This window comes from Phragmites australis, chromosome 4 (genome assembly GCF_958298935.1).
Source record: "Phragmites australis chromosome 4, lpPhrAust1.1, whole genome shotgun sequence".
NCBI lineage: Eukaryota > Viridiplantae > Streptophyta > Magnoliopsida > Poales > Poaceae > Phragmites > Phragmites australis.
In genome coordinates, this window is record NC_084924.1 from 41,125,402 (window position 1) to 41,147,651 (window position 22,250).

The following is a 22,250-nucleotide window of genomic DNA, read 5'->3' on the forward strand; positions in this document are numbered from 1 at the left end:
TATTGATCGAATGAATTCATAGGAAGAAATAATTCGGTAGCAGTTCCAATGCAGAATTTCTGAACTTGCGGCCCAGAGTAACATTGCTTACTTTTAGCTGATAATCACACTATATGTGTTGGTCAATGAATAGGGCTGCCGGTACTTAACAGTCTGTAAATCAAAAGCAAAAGGCCCTTTTCTAGCATCAGTACTCCAGCTTTTAATATAGCTGCCAACTTGGAACCAAGTGATGCTGGAAGGATTCAGTGGCAGCTTTAGCTAAGTTTCTCTTTCTGCCAGTTCTAGCAGAACCTGTGATTTTGACCTTACTACTAGTATGAGTTTCTAGACCAGCTCACTTGGTTTGAGCTATTCTACACTAGTCTTAGTGACCTTACTACTAGTATGAGTTGTTAGATAAACAAATGTAATTCAGAATTTGTAATATGTGTATGCATGACATGCAAGGTTGATCAGCTGTTGGTAGTTAGATTTGTTGTATTCTAAATATAGTTAGTTGTGATCACCGCAAGACATGCAACACCAATTGTAATCCATGTGAGGGGAGTTTCCTCGCCTATATTAACACGTACACGCCCGCCAGGAGGAGGCACGGCGTTTCCATCCAATCTTCCGCACCTCTGATTGTTTCACATGGTTATCAGAGCCAATTCCACAAACTGAAATCCATCTACCACCACCATGGCTTCCTCCTCCGCCATTGTCAATCCTCTGGTGGGAGTCGCCATCACCGAAAAACTCAGCAAATCCAACCACGCAATGTGGAAGGCGCAGATACTCGCTGCCGTCCGAGGATCGCGCTTGGAGGGACACCTTACCGGGGCAAGACCAATTCCTGCTGAAGAGATTAATGGCAAGGATGCCGCCGGCAAGGAAATTCTCGTCCCCAACCCAGCATACGACGAATGGTATGCCAAGGATCAACAGGTCCTGAGTTTCGTCCTCGGCTCCCTAGGACGAGACGTTCTCTCCCAAGTCGCCGCTCAAGAAACGGCGGCAAATCTCTGGTCTGCGATCGGGGCAATGTACTCGTCGCAGAATAGAGCTCGGGCTGTGAACACACGGCTCGCATTGGCCACGGCGCAGAAGGGAAACCAGACCATCACGGAGTACGTCGGCAAGATGCGTACCCTTGGAGAAGAGATGGCGGCTGCCGGCAGGCCAATTGAAGATGAAGAGCTCTTGACATACATTCTCACCGGGCTTGACTTAGATTTCGATCCCATAGTCTCTGCCCTTCTTGCAAGCAAGGAATCTGTGTCGGTAAGAGATGCTTATACTCAACTTCTTGCTTTTGAGACTCGCATGGAGATTTTAGGCAATGGTCACTCTGCATCTTCGGTCAATATGGCCAACCGAGGTGGTCGTGGAGGAGGCTTTGGCCGTGTCCGCAGTACCAACCGTGGCCGTGGCTCTGGTGGACGCGGACGAATCAACACCAACAGCGTCAACACCAATCAACGACAAGGCAACAGTGCAGGTACTGGCCGCGGTAATTCCAACCGTGGTGGCTCCAACAGTGGCAACTCTAGGCCGCAGTGTCAAGTTTGCTTCAAAACCGGCCACACTGCAGATCGGTGTTGGCACCGGTTTGATGAAAGCTACGTTCCAGAAGAGAGACATGTGGCGGCTGCAATGAACTCCTACACCATCGACAACAGTTGGTACACCGATACAGGTGCTACCGACCACATCACAGGAGAGCTTGAGAAGCTGGCTGTCCGTGACAGATACAATGGTGCTGATCAGATCCACATCGCTAGTGGTGCAGGTATGAACATTAAACATATTGGTCAATCTACAATTCTTACCCCAGATCGTAATCTACATCTTCATGACATCTTACATGTTCCTTCTACCAAAAAGAACCTTATTTCTGTTCATCGCCTTGCATCCGACAATAATGTCTTCTTTTAATTTCACCCCAATTTCTTTCTTATAAAGGATCGGGACACGAGGAGCACTCTTCTTAAGGGACCCTGTCGAAAGGGGTTGTATCCCCTTCCTCCTGCACCTACGCCCAAGCAAGCCTTTGGAATCAATAAAGTGCCACTTGATAGATGGCATAGTCGCTTAGGACATCCTGCATTTCCTATTGTTGAAAGGATTCTTAAAACATATAAATTTCCATATTCTTTTGATTCAAGTAAAGGTTCTGTGTGTGATGCTTGTCAACAAGCAAAAAGTCATCAGCTCCCGTATCCTACATCTACTAGTATTTCCACCCATCCTCTTGAGCTCATATTCTCTGATGTTTGGGGTGCTACGCCAGATTCTGTGGGCAAGTACAAATACTACGTGAGTTTTATTGATGATTATAGCAAATTTACCTGGATTTATCTTTTAAGATTCAAATCTGAGGTGTTTGAAAAATTTAAAGATTTCCAAAATCTTGTTGAAATGCTTTTTGATCGGAAAATTATTGCTGTTCAAACCGACTGGGGAGGCGAATATGAGAAACCGAACTCCTTTTTTACAAAAATTGGGGTCTCTCACCTAGTTTCCTGTCCTCATGCTCATCAACAAAATGGCACCACTGAGCGAAAACACCGACACATTGTGGAAGTAGGGTTGTCTCTTTTAGCTCATGCACATATGCCTCTCAAACTTTGGGATGAAACCTTGCGGCACATTCCTCATCAATCGAACACCCAGCAAAGTCATCAATTTTGAGACCCCTCTCGAGCGCCTGTTCCATACCCAACCTGACTACTCAGCTTTGCGCGTCTTTGGATGTGCTTGTTGGCCGAATTTGCACCCATATAACAAGCATAAACTTGCCTTTCGGTCTAAGGAATGTGCCTTCCTTGGCTACAGCAATCTCCACAAGGGTTTTAAGTGTCTGGATATAACATCAGGACGTATTTATATTTCTCGCGATGTAATATTCGATGAGAATATTTTTCCTTTCGCTAAACTACATGCCAATGCAGGCGCTCGAATTCGCTCTGAAATTCTTCTTCTTCCTCCTTCCTTGCTTAATCCATCAACATGGGGAGAATTTGTAGTTGATCATATGTTTAATGGTAAAAACTCTAATGATTTTTGTGGAGAAACAAATGCTACACAGGGCACAACATCCGGAGATGGCACAGGCACGAGTCCTTCCTTCTTTCCGCGCCAAGCAGCTCCGGGATCGGCGCCTGCCGTTTCTCCTATCCCCAGGATAGGCACACCAGCCGCTGCAGGCACCTCTTCAGGCGACACATGGGCCAATCCGGGCTCGTCTCCACGTGCGGCTGCCACCGACCTCTCCGTGGACGCCACGCAAAGTCCGGCGCCAGGGGGGGACCGTGCTACTCCGACAGAATCTCACTCGGGATCTGCCCGATCTGCCCCGCCTGCTTCTGGAGTCTCTGCGCCACCTGCGCCGCCTGAAGCCGGATCTTCTACACCGGAGGCCTCGGATCCTATATCGGATGCAGCTCCAGAACCGGTACAAGCTTCACAAGGACGGCCACGAACCAGACTCCAGGATGGCATCACGAAGCCTAAGGTATTTACTGATGGTCGTATTCGCTATGGTCTTGCTGCTATTAGTGGTGAACCACACAGTGTAGAAGAAGCTCTAATTAGCAAACATTGGAAAGAAGCTATGGATATAGAGTACAATGCATTAATGAAGAATAAAACTTGGCACTTGGTTCCACCTAAGAAAGGCAGCAATGTCATAGATTGCAAATGGGTATATAAAACAAAACTTAAAGCTGATGGGAGTCTAGACAGATATAAGGCTCGGTTGGTAGCTAAAGGCTTCAAACAAAGATATGGCATAGATTACGAAGATACGTTTAGTCCAGTTGTGAAAATGACTACAATTCGGACTATTTTATCTATTGTTGTTTCAAAAGGATGGAGTTTGAGGCAACTAGATGTGGAAAATGCTTTTCTTCATGGGATACTAGAAGAAGAAGTATACATGAAACAGCCTCCTGATTATGTAGACATCACAATGCCCAACTTTGTATGCAAATTGGACAAGGCTCTTTATGGCTTGAAGCAAGCACCACGAGCATGGTATGCTAGACTCAGTTCTAAATTGATTAAACTTGGCTTTAGTGCATCAAAGGCAGATACTTCTTTTGTTTTATTTTAACAAAGGAGGAGTAACAATATTTGTGTTGATCTATGTTGATGATATTATAGTAGTCAGTTCAACTATAGAAGCCACTACAAGTCTGCTACATGATCTGAGACAGGACTTTGCATTGAAAGATCTAGGAGAATTGCGTTATTTCCTTGGAATTGAAGTGAGCAAGGTACGTGATGGTATAGTTTTAACACAGGATACGTATGCATCTGATTTGCTTAAAAGAGTAAATATGTCAGAATGTAAACCTGTTAGTACACCACTTTCTACTAGTGAGAAGTTATCTGCGTTTGAAGGATCTCCTTTGGGTACTAAAGATGCTACAAACTACAGAAGTATAGTTGGTGCTCTGCAATATCTAACTCTCACCAGACCTGATATAGCATTCCCTGTTAACAAAGTATGTTAATTTCTACATGCACCTACTGAGGTTCACTGGTCAGCAGTAAAAAAGAATATTAAGGTATTTGAGACAGAATACAAGGGTAGGTCTCAAGATTAGTCGGTCTAACTCAATGTTGATCAGTGGTTTTACAGATGCAGATTGGGCAGGTTCTCTAGATGACAGAAGGTCTACTGGAGGGTTTGCTATTTTTCTTGAGTCAAATTTGATATCCTGGAGTGCACGCAAATAAGCCACAATCTCCAGATCAAGCACCGAAGCAGAATATAAAGCCATTGCAAATGTAACATCAGAGATAATGTGGATTCAGACATTATTAAAAGAAGTTGGTGTTTACACTCCACTGACTGCAAAATTGTGGCGTGATAATCTAGGAGCTAAGTACCTCTCGTCTAATCCAGTGTTTCATGCTAGAACTAAACATATTGAGGTTGATTATCACTTTGTTAGGGAAAGAGTTTCTAGAAATCTTTTGCAGATAGACTTTGTTCCCTCAGGTGATCAGGTGGCAGATGGATTCACCAAAGCAATGACTGTTCGACAGCTGGAGAACTTCAAGCACAATCTCAACCTCTCACGCGGTTGTGATTGAGGAGGAGTGTTAGATAAACAAATGTAATTCAGAATTTGTAATATGTGTATGCATGACATGCAAGGTTGATCAGCTGTTGGTAGTTAGATTTGTTGTATTCTATATATAGTTAGTTGTGATCACCGCAAGACATGCAACACCAATTGTAATCCATGCGAGGGGAGTTTCCTCGCCTATATTAACACGTACACGCCCGCCGGAAGGAGGCACGGCGTTTCCATCCAATCTTCCGCACCTCTGATTGTTTCACATGAGTTTCTAGACCAGCTGACTTGGTTTGAGGTATTCTACACTACGTCTTAGTGACTAGGCATGTGGTGAAGTGATGAGCTGCTACAAGTTTGGAACAGCTCTATGATGGAGATCACCACCACAAAGTTACTACCTTAAATCATCGATTGTTACGCATAACCGAGATATAGTCTCTGTTTATAATTCTTCAAGGAGAACGTTCTCGAAAAATATAATTCTTCAGGGAGATCAGCTGGTGAGATTGTGCCATGTCTTGCAATTCAAACGTGACGACGGGAGCCAAGTTTTTCAGAGCGAAAGAGTCTTCAGAATTTGAAATGTCGCTAGTACCGGCTCCGGTTCAGAAGACTTAGTTGATAATTCGGAACGAAAATTGCCGTACCATGCACACAATTGCCGAAGAGAACTGCTATACGACCGGAACGCGCGGGCACTGTGACATGGAACACTGTAGCAACGCTTGGAAACAGCGAATGCATGGCATTTTCGATTACCGAAATGGTGCCAGTGCTGACAAGGTAACAGCGAGTTGTAGATGACTGGACTTTGAATTATTCCAATTGCAATCAATTTTCCCACTTTACAGCAAGGAACGATTCTTGTCTTTGGTAATACAGCTGCGGCGATCAACCTGTCATTGTTATGAATTTGAAACGTTGTCATAAATTGCGATCAGGTTCTAGCTGAGAGTGATGACACTCAGACTTACATGCACAAGATGATAGTCTGGACTCTGAACTAGTCTGAACTACGAAAACTGAAACTATGGACTAGCTCCATTCACACAAGATTATTTACACGTTGTTTTTCCAGTAGTGAAAAACAAAAACATTACAAGTTTTCTTCTTCTTTTTTTTTTAACAAGAAACGGCTCAAGTCCTGCAGGTATCAGGAAAAAAAATCTACAATGTTCGCCTGATGAATTCTTAGACGCGTTTGGTTAGCCTGATGTTTTTTTAAAAACTGCTTATGAAAAAAACTATTTTTAATATGGATGAAATATGTAATACCCTTCAGAACATTATCACTCATAAGCTATAAAAACTACTCTAAACCAGCTTCTAGTAATAATGACAGTTTTTATCAATTTTTACTTTTTAGAAGCTATTTTCAGAAGTAGACTGTTTAATTCAGCTTTATGTTAGTAGCAAAAGCTAAACCAAATAGAACTTATACTTGCCGGACCTTCCAAAAATGAAAATAAGACCGTGACTGCTGGCGCCTAACTAAAGACAGCGCGCGTTAAGGCATTACCGACCGTTTCCTCCGTTCCCCGCTGTTTAAAACGCATTCAAACACACGTTCAACGTCAACATTCCCATTCAAACCCTTCACCCCTTCCGTTGGCTTCCCTCCCTATTTGAACCCTTCCTCCTGCGCCCAGTCGTCTCATTGAACTCTTCACACCACACCCACCCAGAGGAGGACCCAACACGTACGCCTCTCGACTCCAAGAACTCATCGTCGAAATCCTTCTAGCCTTCGCTGGTTTTCTGATGGCGCTGCTGGCGCGGAGGGCACGGAGGGCGGAGACCAAGGCGGTGTCACTCGGCGGCGGCGTGGAGCTGGCGATCCCGGCGCACTTCCGGTGCCCGATCTCGCTGGACCTCATGCGGGACCCCGTCACGGCGCCGACGGGGATCACGTACGACCGGGAGAGCATCGAGGCGTGGCTGGACAAGGGCCGCGCCACGTGCCCCGTCACGCACGCGCTGCTCCGGCACGAGGACCTCGTCCCCAACCACGCCATCCGCCGGGTCATCCAGGACTGGTGCGTCGCCAACCGCTCCCGCGGCGTCGAGCGGATACCCACGCCCAAGATTCCCGTCACGCCCGTCCAGGCGTCCGAGCTCCTGTTCGACCTCGCCGAGTCCGCGCGCGTCCGCGGCCGGGACGACGCTGCGGCGCGGTGCGCCGAGGTGGTCGCGAAGGTAAAGGCCCTCGCCAGGGACAGCGAGCGGAACAGGCGCTGCTTCGTGTCCATCGGCACGGGCCGCGTGCTGGCCGCGGCGTTCGAGTCGCTCGCTGCCGCTCACAGCGCGCCGGCGGGGGGCGTTCTTGATGACGTCCTGGAGACATTGGTCTGCATGATGCCGTTGGACGAGGAGGCCGCCAGAATATTGGTCTCGCCGAGCTCGCTGCGGTCTCTGGTCGCCATTGCCGAGCACGGGAGCTTAGCGGGAAGGATGAATGCCGTGCTGGCGATCAAGGAGATCGTCTCGTGCGACGGAGAGTTCACGGACTTGAGCGAAAAGCTCGACGAGATCGTAGACGCGCTGGTCAAGATCATCAAGTCTCCTATCTGCCCTCAGGCTACCAAGGCCGCCATGGTCGCCACCTACCACCTGGCGCGCTACGACGAGCACGTCTCGGCGCGGCTAGCAACCGCCGGGCTCGTCCCCGTGCTCGTCGAGGCCCTCGTCGACGCCGACAAGAGCATGTCCGAGAAAGCGCTAGCGGTGCTCGACGCGGTGCTCGTGTCGGAGGAAGGCCGCGCGAGCGCGCGGGCGCACGCGCTCGCCGTGCCCGTGCTCGTCAAGAAGATGTTCCGCGTGTCCGACCTGGCCACCGAGCTGGCCGTGTCGACGTTGTGGCGGCTCGGCAGGGCGCCCCGCGACGGGGAGGAAGAGGAGGACGCGGTGACGCGGTGCCTGGTCGAGGCGCTGCGAGTCGGCGCGTTCCAGAAGCTGCTCCTTCTCTTGCAGGTTGGCTGCAGGGACGCAACCAAGGAGAAGGCCACCGAGCTGCTCAAGATGCTCAACAAGTACAAGGGCGTAGGCGAATGCGTCGACGCTGTAGATTTCAGAGGGCTCAACAAGCTGTCTTAAATAAAAGGGTATGCTGATGTAAAAAGGATACTGTAAGATAAAGAGGTGCAACTTTATTTGGACGTGCTACTTGAACAGCTTAGGTTCAGAAGAAAGAATGAACAAAACGAAAACATAAATCTGTGATTTTCATTTGTGAATAACTTTTGTGTAAATTTATTGTTTAGTAGCTTTTAAGGTGTGAGACGATGCGGATGATCTAGCTAATGTTATGAGTAATTACCAATAAGTATAGTTGATTGCATTGAGATTTGTTTTAGGTGCGAGGGTATACGGTGAGATGTGTGATGTTTAAATGCATTGATGTATATGTGTTGGATATGTTAGTACATGTATGGTTAAGTATATGGGTGATATTATCATGCATGGACTTGCATGTTATGTAGGTGCATAGAAAGTGCATTTTAGGATAAAATGTATTGTTGTGAATGGCGATGGTTTACTTGATGAAAATGCATAGATATGATTATGTTGCTAACTGGAGTTGATGAAAGGTGGTGGATGTTATATTGTAGAATTGGAGAAATATGTTTTCTTATCTCATTATGGTAGGTCAATATAATAAACATGACGGTTAACAGCGAGGAGGATCAGGACTAAGCGGGTGGCTTAGAGCCGAACGATCAGGAAGTCGAGCGAAGTCATGGGTGATCCACACCGGACACATAGAGAGGTCAAGAAGCATTGGATGGTTTATTAAGATGGCGGATTGACCAAGTCAAAGACAATCGTGGTTGGTACGAGTGATGAGGTTGTCCGTGGGAGTAGAAGTGGGAGAGACCTGCCGACGTGGAAGATCGCGGGATGAGATGACACATGTCAAGATCGGGAATACTTGCTTCAGGTGAAAGCAAGCAGGAAGTCACGCTTTGAAAAGCATACGGGATAGTTTGGTGGTTTGGCCTCAAAACCTTGAACGATGGATAGTGGTGCACATGGCACCATCATGATAATATTTCTTGAATGATCTTGGATCAATCTATCTCACGAGCATTACAAATTTGGAGTTCTTGCCTTATTCATCTCTCACATTAGTTTCTTAAAAAAACAAAAAAAAATTGTGATGATTTCTTGATCTTTTGGGATGGATCTTTTATGGCGGTGATTCTCCATATCTAGCTGTACTCTGGTTCAAATTTCATTGAATTTGGAGGTTGTTTGATTGGATTTCAGCTTTTGGATCTCATTCGTCCGAGAGGAATTTTGTTATGTTTTATGCATATCCAGAAGTCAGACCGACAAAATAGGAGTCAGATTGCCAATACTGAAAGTGCATCTAGGCCCCTATATGGGTTTTGGATAATTGATGATAAACGATTAAGGGGCTAATAAGTTTATCAAAGTTATGAACATATTTTAGTCTCATCAAGGAAGTTAAATGACATTGGCGTCCATCAAAAAGAAAAGAGAAGCGGCATGTAGTCATTCAATAGATTTAAATTGATTTTATTTTTGAATTTAAGTATATGTATGCCATTCTATCAAGAGGGATGTGTATAGATTGACTTGAAGATGTCTCAGTGCATAAAGTGTCCATCTAGACCAAAGAAAAGATACACAAATCACCCCACGAATACCAAAAAGTTAAATGTCTTAGTCTGGACCTAGAGTCTTCGGGCTAACCCGGATACTTAAGATTCTAGTGTGTCAGCCGGAGTCTCCGAGTTCAGCTCCGGCAAGGGTGCTTTGTTCAATTTTTTTTACCCGGAGTCTCTGGATTGACCCGGATACTCCAGGTTCTGTTAGTCTTCCGGACCCTCCGAGTTGGGTTCCGGATAGGGCTCTCAGTTACATATTTAAGTGCCAACTCGGATTCTCCGGATATAACCTGGTACTCCAGGTCAGTATAAAAATCACTATAACGACTAGTTTTTTTGAGGAGAGAGTATATATACCCTCTCACCCTCTTCTTTAATATGCTGTTGTTACTGAACCAACTAGAGACAAACACATTTATAGCCATTTAATAGCCCTCCTAACTCATTCAGTGCATCAAATCTTGCAAGATTTTGAGAGTTGGATTGGGAAAGTGAGATTGAGTGCTAATGAGCATAAATTCATCCTTTGAGCACTTGAGTTCGTTATCAATCCATTGATTCGCGTTCGTTACTCTTGGAGCTTAGAGCTCCTAGACGGCTAGGCGTCACTCGGAGAGCACCCAAGCTTGTGGAGTGCCCTGAAAAGTTTGTGAAGGTCATCCTTGCCTCTGCAAGAGAAGACGAAGCTTTGAGTAAGCCCAAGCTCGATCTTCATGGTCGCTTTGTGAGGATAAGGGTTGAAAGAGATCTGACTCTTTGTGAGCACCTTAACAGAGACGTAGGATCGTTTGATCTAAACATCAGGAAACAAATTCTTGTCTCCTTTACTTTCTTGTATACTTTCTCGTTCTAGTTGATGTTTGGGGCAATTTGTACGATCTACTTGTTTGCGAGTTTGTATCTACAGGTGGTTGGTGAAATTGTCTTTAAGATTCCTTTAAAACTTGTGGTAACCCTTAGATTCAATTAGACTTGCTTAGGTAAGCTTAGTTTTTGATTTCTTGTTCCATCTGGACTATCCGGGTTGAGCTCGAAACCTCTGGACCCCGGAGTCTCTAGATTGATCCGGAGTATCCAAAATCTGTAATCCGCTGTGAAGTTTTAATTTTCAAGAAATGCCTATTCACCTCCTAGGGGACTCACGTACATTCAATTGGTATTAGAGCCTAATCTCCTACAAGTCTTCACCACTTGGAGAGTTTAAGATGTTGACATCCGAGGAGAAGAGTCCAAAAGATGATGCTTCGAAGTCAGGTAACGGTAAAGGCAAGGGATTTGCAATCCAATTCAATTATGATAAATTGAATGCTTCTAACTCTTACATTTCCGTGTCGTCCAGGTGTGCGCCATATTTTGATGGGACACATTATGCCGCTTGGAGACACAATATGAGCACCGAGGGGGAGGACGTGCCCCCGGGATTTCATTAAGAGGATGTCAAGCCTTGAACCCGGACCGGCTTAGTGAGACCGTACTTGAATATCCGTTAGCACCATGAGAGGCTTGGCTCAAAATGAGACTGCATCTAATCTCTCTTCATTCAAGTATTTGAAAGATTGTTCGCACAGGTCTTGAGCTACAGGATAAGGACAAAGAGCTTACTTCCGAGCAAGAACAAAATCTTCACCGCAATGCACAAGCCGCGAGTGTATTTCTTGGTGCCTTGAGCATCGAAGAATTCAACAAGGTGGATGGGCTTGAGGAAGCCAAAGTGATATATGATCCATTTCAAGTCGCACATGAAGGAACCACAAACGTGAGAGAGTCGAAGATAAAATTGCTTGAAGGCAAATTGAGAAGATTTGTTATGGAAGATGATGAAATCCCCAAACAATATATGACCCCATGATGGTGCTTGTGGACAAATAGAGGGCTTATAAGTGAAGAGCTAGATGATCACAAGGTGGTGCAAAGATTGCTAAGAGTTTTTGCACTAAGAAACCTCACCTTGGTCACTCTCATCTGAGAAAAAAGAGACTACAAGAGGCTCACACTAAGTGATTTGCTCGGTAGAATTTTTGCTCATGAGCTTATGGAGGAGGAAGCCAATGAGCTCAAGTACCTAGTTAAGCAAAGCTCAACCTCCAAGAACAAAAAAGTAGCATTCAAGGCAAGTAAGAGCAAGCAAGTTAAAGAATAAAGCTCAAGTGAAGATGAGAGCTACGATGATGAAGAGATTGCTTTCTTTGTAAGAAAATTCAAGAAATTCATGAAAAAGGGTGGCTATAGCAAGTACAAGAGAGACATGCGCAAAAGAAAAACATTCAAGAGAGCTTGCTATGAGTGTGGCGAAGTTGGTCATTTTATCGCCAAATATCTAAACAAAAAGAAGAGAAAAGACAAGGAGGAAAAGAATAACAAGTCTTTTAAGAAGGACAAGTATAAGACCCACAAGAAGAAATATCCGAGTCAAGCTCACATTGGTGAGGAGTTTGACTCCAACTCTAACTCCGACTCCGATGATGAAGGAGTTGCCATCATCGCCATCCACTCCTCTACACCGACAAAATCACTTTTTGGTGACATAAGTAACGACGACGACACTTCCAAGTGTCTCATGTCAAAAGGGCGTAAGGTAAAATCACAATCCAAGCTCCTAGGTAGTAATAATGATAGTGATTGTGATTGTGAACCTTTGCTTAAAGGTTTAAGTAAAAATATCATGTCTAATATAAAGGAGCTAATGGAAACAATATAGAGTGAAAAGGAGATTCTCGAGAAGCAAGAGGACTTTCTCATCCTTGAAAATGAGAGAAACCTTGAACTCGATAAGCTCCTTGCTAAAGAGAAAGAGAAATTTGAGAAATTGACTAAAGATCTTAATTTGGTCAATATCTAAATTGCTAGTCTAGAGGGTAGAAATTCAAGTGTTTGGATGAAACTCATAAAACTCTTAAAGTAAAAATTGATGCTCTTAGGAATAGCTCTTCTCCCTCTAATAAAGCAACATTACTCTCTAATGCTTCCACTAATCAAGGTTACTCTCGTTGTTATAATGTTGATATAAATGCTAGTGCTACTAATGTTTAATTCTTGCAAGTATTACAAAAGGAGAATGCGAGACTAAATGCTTTAGTTAAGTATAGATGTATCAAGATATACAAATTCAATGATACACTATACAAGATCATTGAGGCTAAGGACAACAAGGAAAAGAGGGGCCTTGAATTTGATATGCATACAAGCAAGCCAAGTGAGCATATGGTGATAAATGGCAAGGGATGCCTCAAGTTCATCAAGGGAGGCAAGCAAAATGATCTCACCACACAAGTCCAAGGGCCATACACCTCAATCTACTTTTTATGCATCTTATGTTTTGAAGAGAAACCACAGTGGTAAAATAGTTACTCTATATGTTAGTGGCTGCACAAAAGATCGAGTTGTCAAAAGGAACGTGTGTGCCAAAAATACTTGTGACTAATATGAAAGGACCTAAGCAAATTTAGGTACCTAAAACAAAAGCTTAACTTATTTTGTAGGTATACTCCTCCGTTAGATCAAGTTCAGTGCTTGATAGTAGATGCACAAATCATATGACCAAAGAGAAGAGAATGTTCTCATCATTTAAAAAAATAGAGGATTTCATGAAAATATCATTTTTGGTGATGATGGGAAATGAGAGGTAAATAGTTTAGGTAAAATTGCTACCTCCAATGATAATTCTTTTTCAAATGTGTTGTTAGTCAAATCTCTTAGTTACAACTTGTTGTCCGTATCACAACTTTGTGAAATAGGCTATAATTATCTTTTTACTAATAAAGATGTGACCGTTTCTAGAGGGAAGACTCCTCAATAGCTTTCACTAGTCGTTTGAAGGTTAAGTTTTATCTTGTTGACTTTTCAACGGATGAAATGAGGCATAAAACTTGTTTGATTGCTAAGTCTAGTATGGGTTGGCTGTGACATCATCGACTAGCCCATATTGGTATGAGAAACTTGTCTAAACTTCTAAAGGGGAGCACATCCTAGGACTAACAAAAGTTTCTTTTGAGAAAGATAGAATTTGTAGTGCGTGTCAAGTGGGCAAACAAATTGGAGCTCCTCATCCCGCCAAGAATGTGATAACGACCATAAGGTCATTGTAGCTTCCTCACATGGATTTATTTGGACCAATCACCTATATAAGCATTGACAGTAACAAATATAGTTTGATTATTCTTGATGATTATTCTCATTTTACTTGGATATTCTTTTTGCATGATAAGAGTGGAACACAAGCCATATTCAAGAAATTTGTAAGAAGAGCTCAAAATGAATTCAATGTGAAGATAAAAAGGGTGAGAAGCAACATCATAAGTGAATTAAAGAATACATAAGTTGAAGAATTTCTTGATGAAGAAGGGATCAAACATGAATTCTCGGCATCCTGCTCCCCACAACAAAATAGGGTTGTCAAGAGAAAGAATAGGACTCTCATAGAGTTGGCAATGACCATACTTGATGAATATAAGATCTCTGATCAATTTTAGGTTGAGACCGTCAACACCGCATGCCATACCATCAACCGGTATCTCCACAAGATCTTGAAGAAGACCGCATATGAGCTTTTAACTGGTAACAATAAAAATGTGTATTACTTTAAAGTTTTTAGTAGTAAATGCTTTGTTCTAAATAAGAAGGCTAAAAGTTTTAAGTTTGCTCCTAAGGTAGATGAAGGTTTCTTACTTGTTTATGGATCAAATGCATATGCTTACTGTGTTTTTAACAAAACCACCGGTTGTGTTAAAATCACGTGTGATGTGATATTCGATGAATCTAACGGCTCCCAAGTGGAGCAAGTTGATCATAATATTTTAGGTGATGAATAAATTCCAAGTGAGGCAATCAAGAAGATGAAAATTGATGAAATTAAGCCTAAAGAGCCCCAAGAGCAACAAGTGACTAATAATGATCAAGCTCATTCATTTTCATCAACTCAAGTAAAGCCACCAACATCAACTTAAGATCAAAACTAAAGCCAAGATAAAGATCAAGATTAAGCTCACGATGACTCCACAAATTACTTGATGATGAAGTGGATGACATTCAACCACAATCCCAAGTGCTACATTCAAGAGTCCATTAAAGTATCCAAAGAGATCACCCAATTGACAATATTCTTGATGATATACAAAAGGGGGCAACCACTCGTTCTAGAATTGCAAATTTTTGTGAATATTACTCTTTTATTTTCTCTTTGGAACATTTGAAGGTACAAAATGCATTTGGAGATTCAGATTGGGTGATGTCCATGCAAGAAGAGCTCAACAATTTCAAGAAAAATGAAGTTTGATCATTGGTGAAAAGACCCAATCAAAATGTGATTGTCACCAAATAGGTTTTCCGCAACAAACAAGATGAGAACAGGATCGTGACTAGAAACAAGGCAAGGTTAGTTGCTTAAGGTTTCACGCAAATAGAAGGTTTGGATTTTGGTGAGACATTTCCTCCCGTAGCTAGGCTTGAGTCAATTCATATATTACTTGCCTATGCTATTCACCATAATTTCAAGTTATATCAAATGGATATGAAGAGTGTATTTCTCAATAGACCTATCTTCGAATTGGTATATATAGAGCAACCACCTGGATTTGAAGATCCCAAGTATCCTCATCATATATACAAACTCTATAAGGTGCTCTATGGGCTTAAGCAAGCACCTAGAGTATGGTATGAATGCCTTAAAGATTTTCTTGTCAAAAAAGATTTTGAAATAGGTAAAGCAGATACTACTCTTTTAATTAGAAAAATTAATAATGATTTATTTATTTTCCAAATATATATCGATGATATTATATTTAGTTCTACTAATCAACTCTTTTGTGAAGAATTTAGTAGGATCATGACTAAAAGGTTTGAGATGTCAATGATGGGGGAGTTGAAGCTCTTCCTAGGATTTCAAATCAAACAATTCAAAGAAGGCACATTTATATGTCAAACCAAGTATATCAAAGATATGCTCAAAAAGTTTGATATGGAGAATGCCAAGCCTATCAAGACTCCTATGCAAGCGAATGGACATCTCGACCTCAATGAAGATGGTAAGACCATTGATCAAAAGGTATATCGCTCTATGATTGGTTATTTACTTTACTTTTGTGCATCTAGGTCTGATATTATACGTAGTGTATGCATGTGTGTAAGATTTCAAACCGCTCCAAAAGAGTGCCATTTAGTGGCCGTTAAGAGAATTTTTAGATATTTGGTTCATATCCGTTACCTTGGCTTATGGTATCCTAAAGGTTCAACCTTTGACTTTATCGGCTATTCAGATTTGATTATACCAGTTACAAAGTGGATAGGAAGAGTACCTCTGGGACTTAACAATTATTGGGTAGGTCCTTGATGTCTTGGTCCTCAAAGAAATAAATTTTCATAGCCCTATCCACCATCGAAGCTAAGTATGTTATCGTGGGTGCTTGTTGTACTCAACTATATTGGATGAGGCAAATCTTGAGAGACTATGGCTACAACGTGACCGAAGTCCCTTTTTTGTGTGACAATGAGAGTGCTATCAAAATATCCAACAATCCCGTGTAACACTCAAGAACTAAATATATAGACATCCGATATCATTTCTTAAGAGACCACTCAACAAAAAGGAATATCGATATTCTCCATATGAGAACCGAAAAACAACTAGCCGATATCCTCACCAAGCCACTAGATGAGCAAATATTTTACGAGTTGAGAAGTGAGCTAAATATCCTAGATTCTCGCAATGTGGCTTGATATGTTGCATACAATTATTTGTTCTAGTCTTATAGCTTTGGTAGCTAGAAGTTTGCGAAAATCTCTTTTTAGTGCTATTTTCCAAAAAAAATCTTTCAATCATATTTTGCTACTCATGATCATTTTTATGTATTGTTGTTTGTTGGGTGATCACAAGTGGTAAAAATGTCTTATATGTCCAACCATCATTCTCGAATCTCAGCTCCAAATCAAGTTCTGCCATGTTCCAGAACCTGGAAGGTCCTGCTTAGCCCAGAGTATCCAGATTTCGGAAGCCCTTAGGCCCTGGGTGTCTCTATCCAATTGACAGAATCTTGAGTCTCCGGGTTAACCCGGATACTCCAGATTCTGTCACTTAACCTGGAGGGTCCGAGTTCCCCTCCGGGTGACCCCTCTCTATTTTGGTTAAATCCCAACTCGGAGTCTCCGGGTCCACCCGAATATCCAGTCTTATACCCAACCCAAGGAGTTACCCCTTCATTCTATCTCTTTCACCTCCTCTCTCATCCTCCCATCGTGGTGAACTCCCCTCAGGCGATCTAAGGTTTCCACCGTAGGATTTCCAAGTTCTTCACCAAGTGAACTCATCTTTTAGTTGGAGTGTTCGACCCTCCATTCGAATTGACTCTGAGTGCTTCGATTGATCTCAAGGTAGACCTAAAAACCATCTCCTCTCGATCTCTTAATGTCTATCTCTAGAGTCGATTTCCTTTGGTGAAGATGCTCCTTTTGCTTCATAGAATTGTGTATTCCAAGGGTTTGCAAATGCATTTGTTAAATCCCTTAAACCCTAAATTTTCCATAAGATCGGGTAACCCGGATAGTCCAAGTTGAACTCGGATACTCTGGGTTGTCCTGATCATGTTCATCTAACTTTGTTCCTTAATTCCACTTCTTACGCAACCCTTTTCATATTTTAAGCATGACATCCATGTCTGTCTTAGGATAATTCAAGATGGTTCATGCAAAATATATTGATCAAGCTTATCAAAGGAGGACAAAGTCTAAATTTGATCCTCTAGCCCAAACCAACTCTCCATCGCAGCAGCATGCTTCAGAGAATGAAGGCAGTGACAGTGGACATGGTAGTGGACACGGTTGTACCTGCAAGGTGGTTCGTAAGGTGAGGGAGGAATTTATGCTCAAACCGTCAATATGCCTTGTGGTGATGCTTTGGCATCTAGAGGAGGAAGGGGAGCAGTAGCAGGGAGAGGCAAGAGAAAGGTAGTTGCTTCCGATTATAGGGCTCAAGGGCAAGAGGAAATAAAGGAAGAGGAAGATGAAAAAAGAACTTATGTGTAACTTTTGAAGCTTCGCAAGCCATATAATGTTGTAAGATTCGATGAGCTAAGCAGAAAAGTGATTGATTACATGAAAAAGTCCGGCAAGGTGAAAAAGAAAAGATATCAAGATCCATATATTTATGAGAAAAATGCGCTAGATCATCGGTTTTGGAATGATTTACAAGCGAATTTCTACAAAACCGTTATCCTCAAAAAGAAGAAGCCGGTCACCCCAATGCAATAGATTGATTGGGACTATATGACTAACAAAAGTGATCATACCTTCAATGAAGTTATTGCAACTTGTGAGGATAAAAGGATCAAGAATATCATGGCATTGAAATATGATTGGAGTGATGAGGCCATAGCATAATTTTATGGCACTCTCTACTATGACCATGAAGAAAACCAATCAATGCTTTGGATTATCGAAGGAGAGAAATACAAGATCAAATATTGGTCTTTTACTCGTTTGTTAGGATTTGATGTCTAAGACACAAGTAAGACCAAGATTCATAATGAGCCACAACTCTCCTTTGAAGAAATGGATTTCATGTATGAGAATCGAGGCGAAGTGACTTGTAGCACAACAAAATGCTTGAGGTCGCTCTACAAATGTCTAAACTCTTTGCTCTGTATCACCTTAGCTCCAAAAAGTGGTGATTCCACTAATGTTCAAGGGAACACAAGGAATTTTCTCGCTAGGATGTTCAATGAGGGTGATCCTTTTAGTGTGGTGAACTTTCTTTGGAAAGAGATACATACTACATCTCACACACCTAGTAGGAGTTGTGCCTATACGCCATATATCATGTTTATGATTAAGAAGGTCACAAAGAAGAATTTCTTCAAGGAAGTGAAGCATGAGCCTTATAGGGTAAGGTTGGTGGGTTCAAAATCATCTTCATCTATACCACCTTCTCCTCCAAGGTCAGCTCTTAGCGCAGCACAAAGAGCAGCACCAAGGCATGCATCTTCCTCATGTGACTCTCCATCCTTTATCATGAGTGCCCTCAAAGCCACATTCAATGTTTGCACTCACAATGCCGTGAAGATAAAGGAGCACAAAGATAAGACCAATTTGAGGTTGAGGAAGATTGAGCAGAGGCAAAAAGTTATTCATACACATTTGAGGATTGAACCTCCTTGCTCTCTTATTGCCTCCAAAGAAGAAATAAGCGAGCCCGAAGCTTTTGAGAATCCATAGGCTTCGTATGATGAGGCTCAAACTGCTGCAGAGGGTGCGGAAACATCTCATGCTCAAGAGTTGATGAGGAAGAGACCGAGGAAGAGGATTTGGGTGGTATCGAGGAAAACTCCCAAGATGATGATGATGATGGCAGTGGCAGTGGGGATGAAAATGGAGATGAGGACTATGAAGAGGGCATCAACTAGATTTTTATCTTTGTTTCTCTTTCCTTTTTGGTGCTTGATGACAAAGGGGGAGAGAATGCCCTTATCTTCCTGCTATCTGTTCTTTGTCTGAATCCGGAGTCTCTAGGTTCATCCAGAGCATCCGAGTTCAGGACAATATCCTATCTTCTTTATCTGTTGAAATCTTTATGATTTCTGTTGGATATGTAAGACTTATTATAATAGTATGTGATAAACTATATGGTGGTGTGATAGTTGTTGATCTTTAAATTGGTAAGTCTTTTATCTATGTTAGTGTGAGATCTTTATGACATTCTATGGTGTAATGTTTGTTTCTCTCTTTCTTTCATTATGTGATATACCGTGTCATATGCATCACGGATTATCATGTACACTCACACCCTTTGCACCTCACGGATGCTAAGATATAGGGGGAGCCTTCGCAAAAAATCTTTTAAATATGTGCATTTTATCTCAAATTCAAATTTATCTAATGCACATATATAGGAGGAGCTCACATATATCTTAGAATTTAAAATCTTTAATTTAATTATTTTTAGTAAGTATTAATCGTGTTGTCATCAATCACCAAAAAGGATGAGATTGAAAGTGCATCTAGGCCCCTATATGGGTTTTAGATAATTGATGAGAAACGATTAAGGAACTAATGAGTTTATTAAAGTTATGAATAGGTTTTAGTCACATCAAAAAAATTAAATGATGTTAGTGTCCCTCAAAAAGAAAAGAAAAGCGTCATGTAGTCACTCGATAGATTTAAATTGATTTTATTTTCGAATTTGAGTATAGGTATGTCATTCTATCAAAAGGGATGTGTATAAATTGACTTGAAGATGTCTTAGTGTTCAAAGTACCCATCTAGACAAAAGAAGAGAGACACAAATCACCCTACGTACACCGGAAAGTTAAATGTCTTAGTCTGGACATAGAGTCTCCGAGCTGACTCAGATACTCCAGATTCTGGTGTGTCAGTCGGTGTCTCTGAGTTCAGCTCTAGCAGGGTGCACTGTTAAGTTTTTTACCAAGAGTCTTCAGGTTGACCTAGATACTCTGAGTTCTGTTAGTCATCCGGACCCTCCGAGTTGGGTTCCGGACAGGGCTCTCGTTTAGGCATTTAAGTGCCAATCCGGAGTCTCCGAGTATAACCAAGATATACCCAGAGACGCCGGGTTAGTACAAAAATCACTGTAATAGCTAGTTTTTTAGGGAGAGTATATATACCCCCTCACCATCTTCTTGAATATGCTATTGGTGCTGAACCAACTCGAGACAAACACATTCATAGCCATTCAATAGCCCTCCTAACTCATCTATGCATCAAATCTTGCAAGATTTTGAGAGTTGGATTAGGAAAGTGAGATTGAGTGCTAGTGAGCACAAATTCATCCTTTGAGCACTTGAATTCGTCATCAAACCGTTGATTCGTGTTCGTTACTCTTGGAGCTTAGAACTCCTAGATAGCTAGGTGTCACCCTGTCGGAGGATTAACTCCTGTCGCAGGGATCCCGAGAGACCCCTTTTTAGAGATTCGGTCGGGGGGATGATCTTGAATACGTTCGTCGGAGAAATAAATGGGAATGAATGCAACGGCCGGTGGTGGGGGTGTCTACCTAGTGCAAGAAGAAGTAAATGCACCGGAATTTAGACAGGTTCGGGCCGCACGGAGGCGTAATACCCTACTCCTGTATGGATACTATAACTGTCCTGAGGAAGTCCCTCAAGGATATTGCTGGTTACAAGAATTTTGATCTATCTAAGAGCCTGGGACTCCTTGTTCTTCAGCTGGGACTGGGCTCAGCCCTCCCCACGCCTCTCTGCCAGAACGTGGTAGGAACTGACGCTGAGCGCGGCGGGAGCAGTTGGAGGTGATAGGCCACGCACGCTCATTAAATGCGGCCTCGGGCCTTTGACTGGTTGACACCTCATCGGTGAGCCCCTCGGGGGCCTTTCTGGGTCATCGGGGTACCGAGTGCTCGGGGATACTGTTCACCTCCCCGAGCACTCTCTCCCGAGAACGCCCTTTCTTGTCCTCGGAGAACCGAGTGCTCTGGGGTACTGTTCACCTCCCCGAGCACTCTCTCCCGGGCACACTTGTACAGATCCTCGGGGAACCGAGTGCTCGGGGGCTACCGCATGCAGCCCCGAGTACTCTCTCCCGGAACTTAGCTCTCTTGGTCGTCGGGGGACTAGGGTGCTCGGGGGTGACCGTACACTTCCCCGAGCACTTTCTTCCCGGTACTTGGATTCCGTGGATCATCGGGGAACTGGGGTACTCGGGGGCCACTGACTGTGGCCCCGAGCGCCTTCTCCCGGGACTTGATCTTTTCTCATCTTGCAGGAGAGACCCCGCGGGATGGCGCCATGTGGTGGATGGCTGGCCTGGCCTCGGGATTCGGGGACCCCCGGTGTGAGGAACCGTCCAAATAGTATTCTAATTAATCATCAGGAGGATCATTATTCATAATCACAACCTCGACGATTAACCCGAATACCATTCCGGTAGTCCCGGCACGTGTTTTGTGACCAGGATCAGAACACATGCCTTCCAACCCAAATATCACAACACAGTTTAATAGAGAGCAAGTAATTAAACTGAATTACAATTATTAAACATGCAACTGCTTCTACAATTTACAACAAAAGAAGAACAGCAACAACTAAGCAGTGGAAGAAAAACCTATACAACAAAAGAGTATGGAGCCGTATGCCCTTAGGCTCCATACCAAAAGCGTCGGAGTTCGGAGTAGAATGTGCTACTCCTGCCCGCCACCCGGATCGGCAGGCAAAAAGTAGCCGAAAACCGCCTCTTCCTCGCCGACCTGTGAACCTGAAAGCAACTTAAGGGCAGCACCCTTAGTATGAAGGTACTAGCAAGTCTTACACAGTGTGAGTATATATATATTCTCGACTCCAAGGATCATGCATTTAAAGCTGTAGCAAGGATTAAGACATGTTTAAGTTCATTAAGCGGTAAGCAACCTAGATTCTAGATGTAAGCAACTAACTTAACCGACCACCAACTCAAACCCTGCCAACCAACTGACCATAACAGATATGTAAACAACAAGTGTATAAAAGTAAACCAATACCACCAAATCACCGACCACAAACCGACCAAACCACCCAATCCAACCATGCCACAACCCACATCGAAACTC

The 22,250-nt window shown here is 43.0% G+C and overlaps 1 protein-coding gene and 1 non-coding gene across 2 annotated transcripts; both read left to right on the forward strand.

Moving 5' to 3' along the window:
* Positions 1-1,164: 1,164 nt before the first annotated feature.
* Positions 1,165-1,303, forward strand: LOC133917176 (small nucleolar RNA Z247). Its single transcript, XR_009909586.1, has one exon. It is a non-coding gene; the product is annotated as a small nucleolar RNA Z247 (small nucleolar RNA).
* Positions 1,304-6,713: 5,410 nt separating this feature from the next.
* On the forward strand, positions 6,714-8,354 carry LOC133916550 (U-box domain-containing protein 21-like). Its single transcript, XM_062360254.1, has one exon. The coding sequence runs from the start codon at positions 6,837-6,839 to the stop codon at positions 8,166-8,168; it is 1,332 nt and encodes a 443-aa protein (XP_062216238.1). The 5' UTR covers positions 6,714-6,836; the 3' UTR covers positions 8,169-8,354.
* Positions 8,355-22,250: the final 13,896 nt, after the last annotated feature.

Coding starts and splice junctions, on each gene's coding strand:
- LOC133916550 (XM_062360254.1), top strand. CDS start 6,837: ATGGCGCTGCTGGCGCGGAGGGCACGGAGGGCGGAGACCAAGGCGGTG.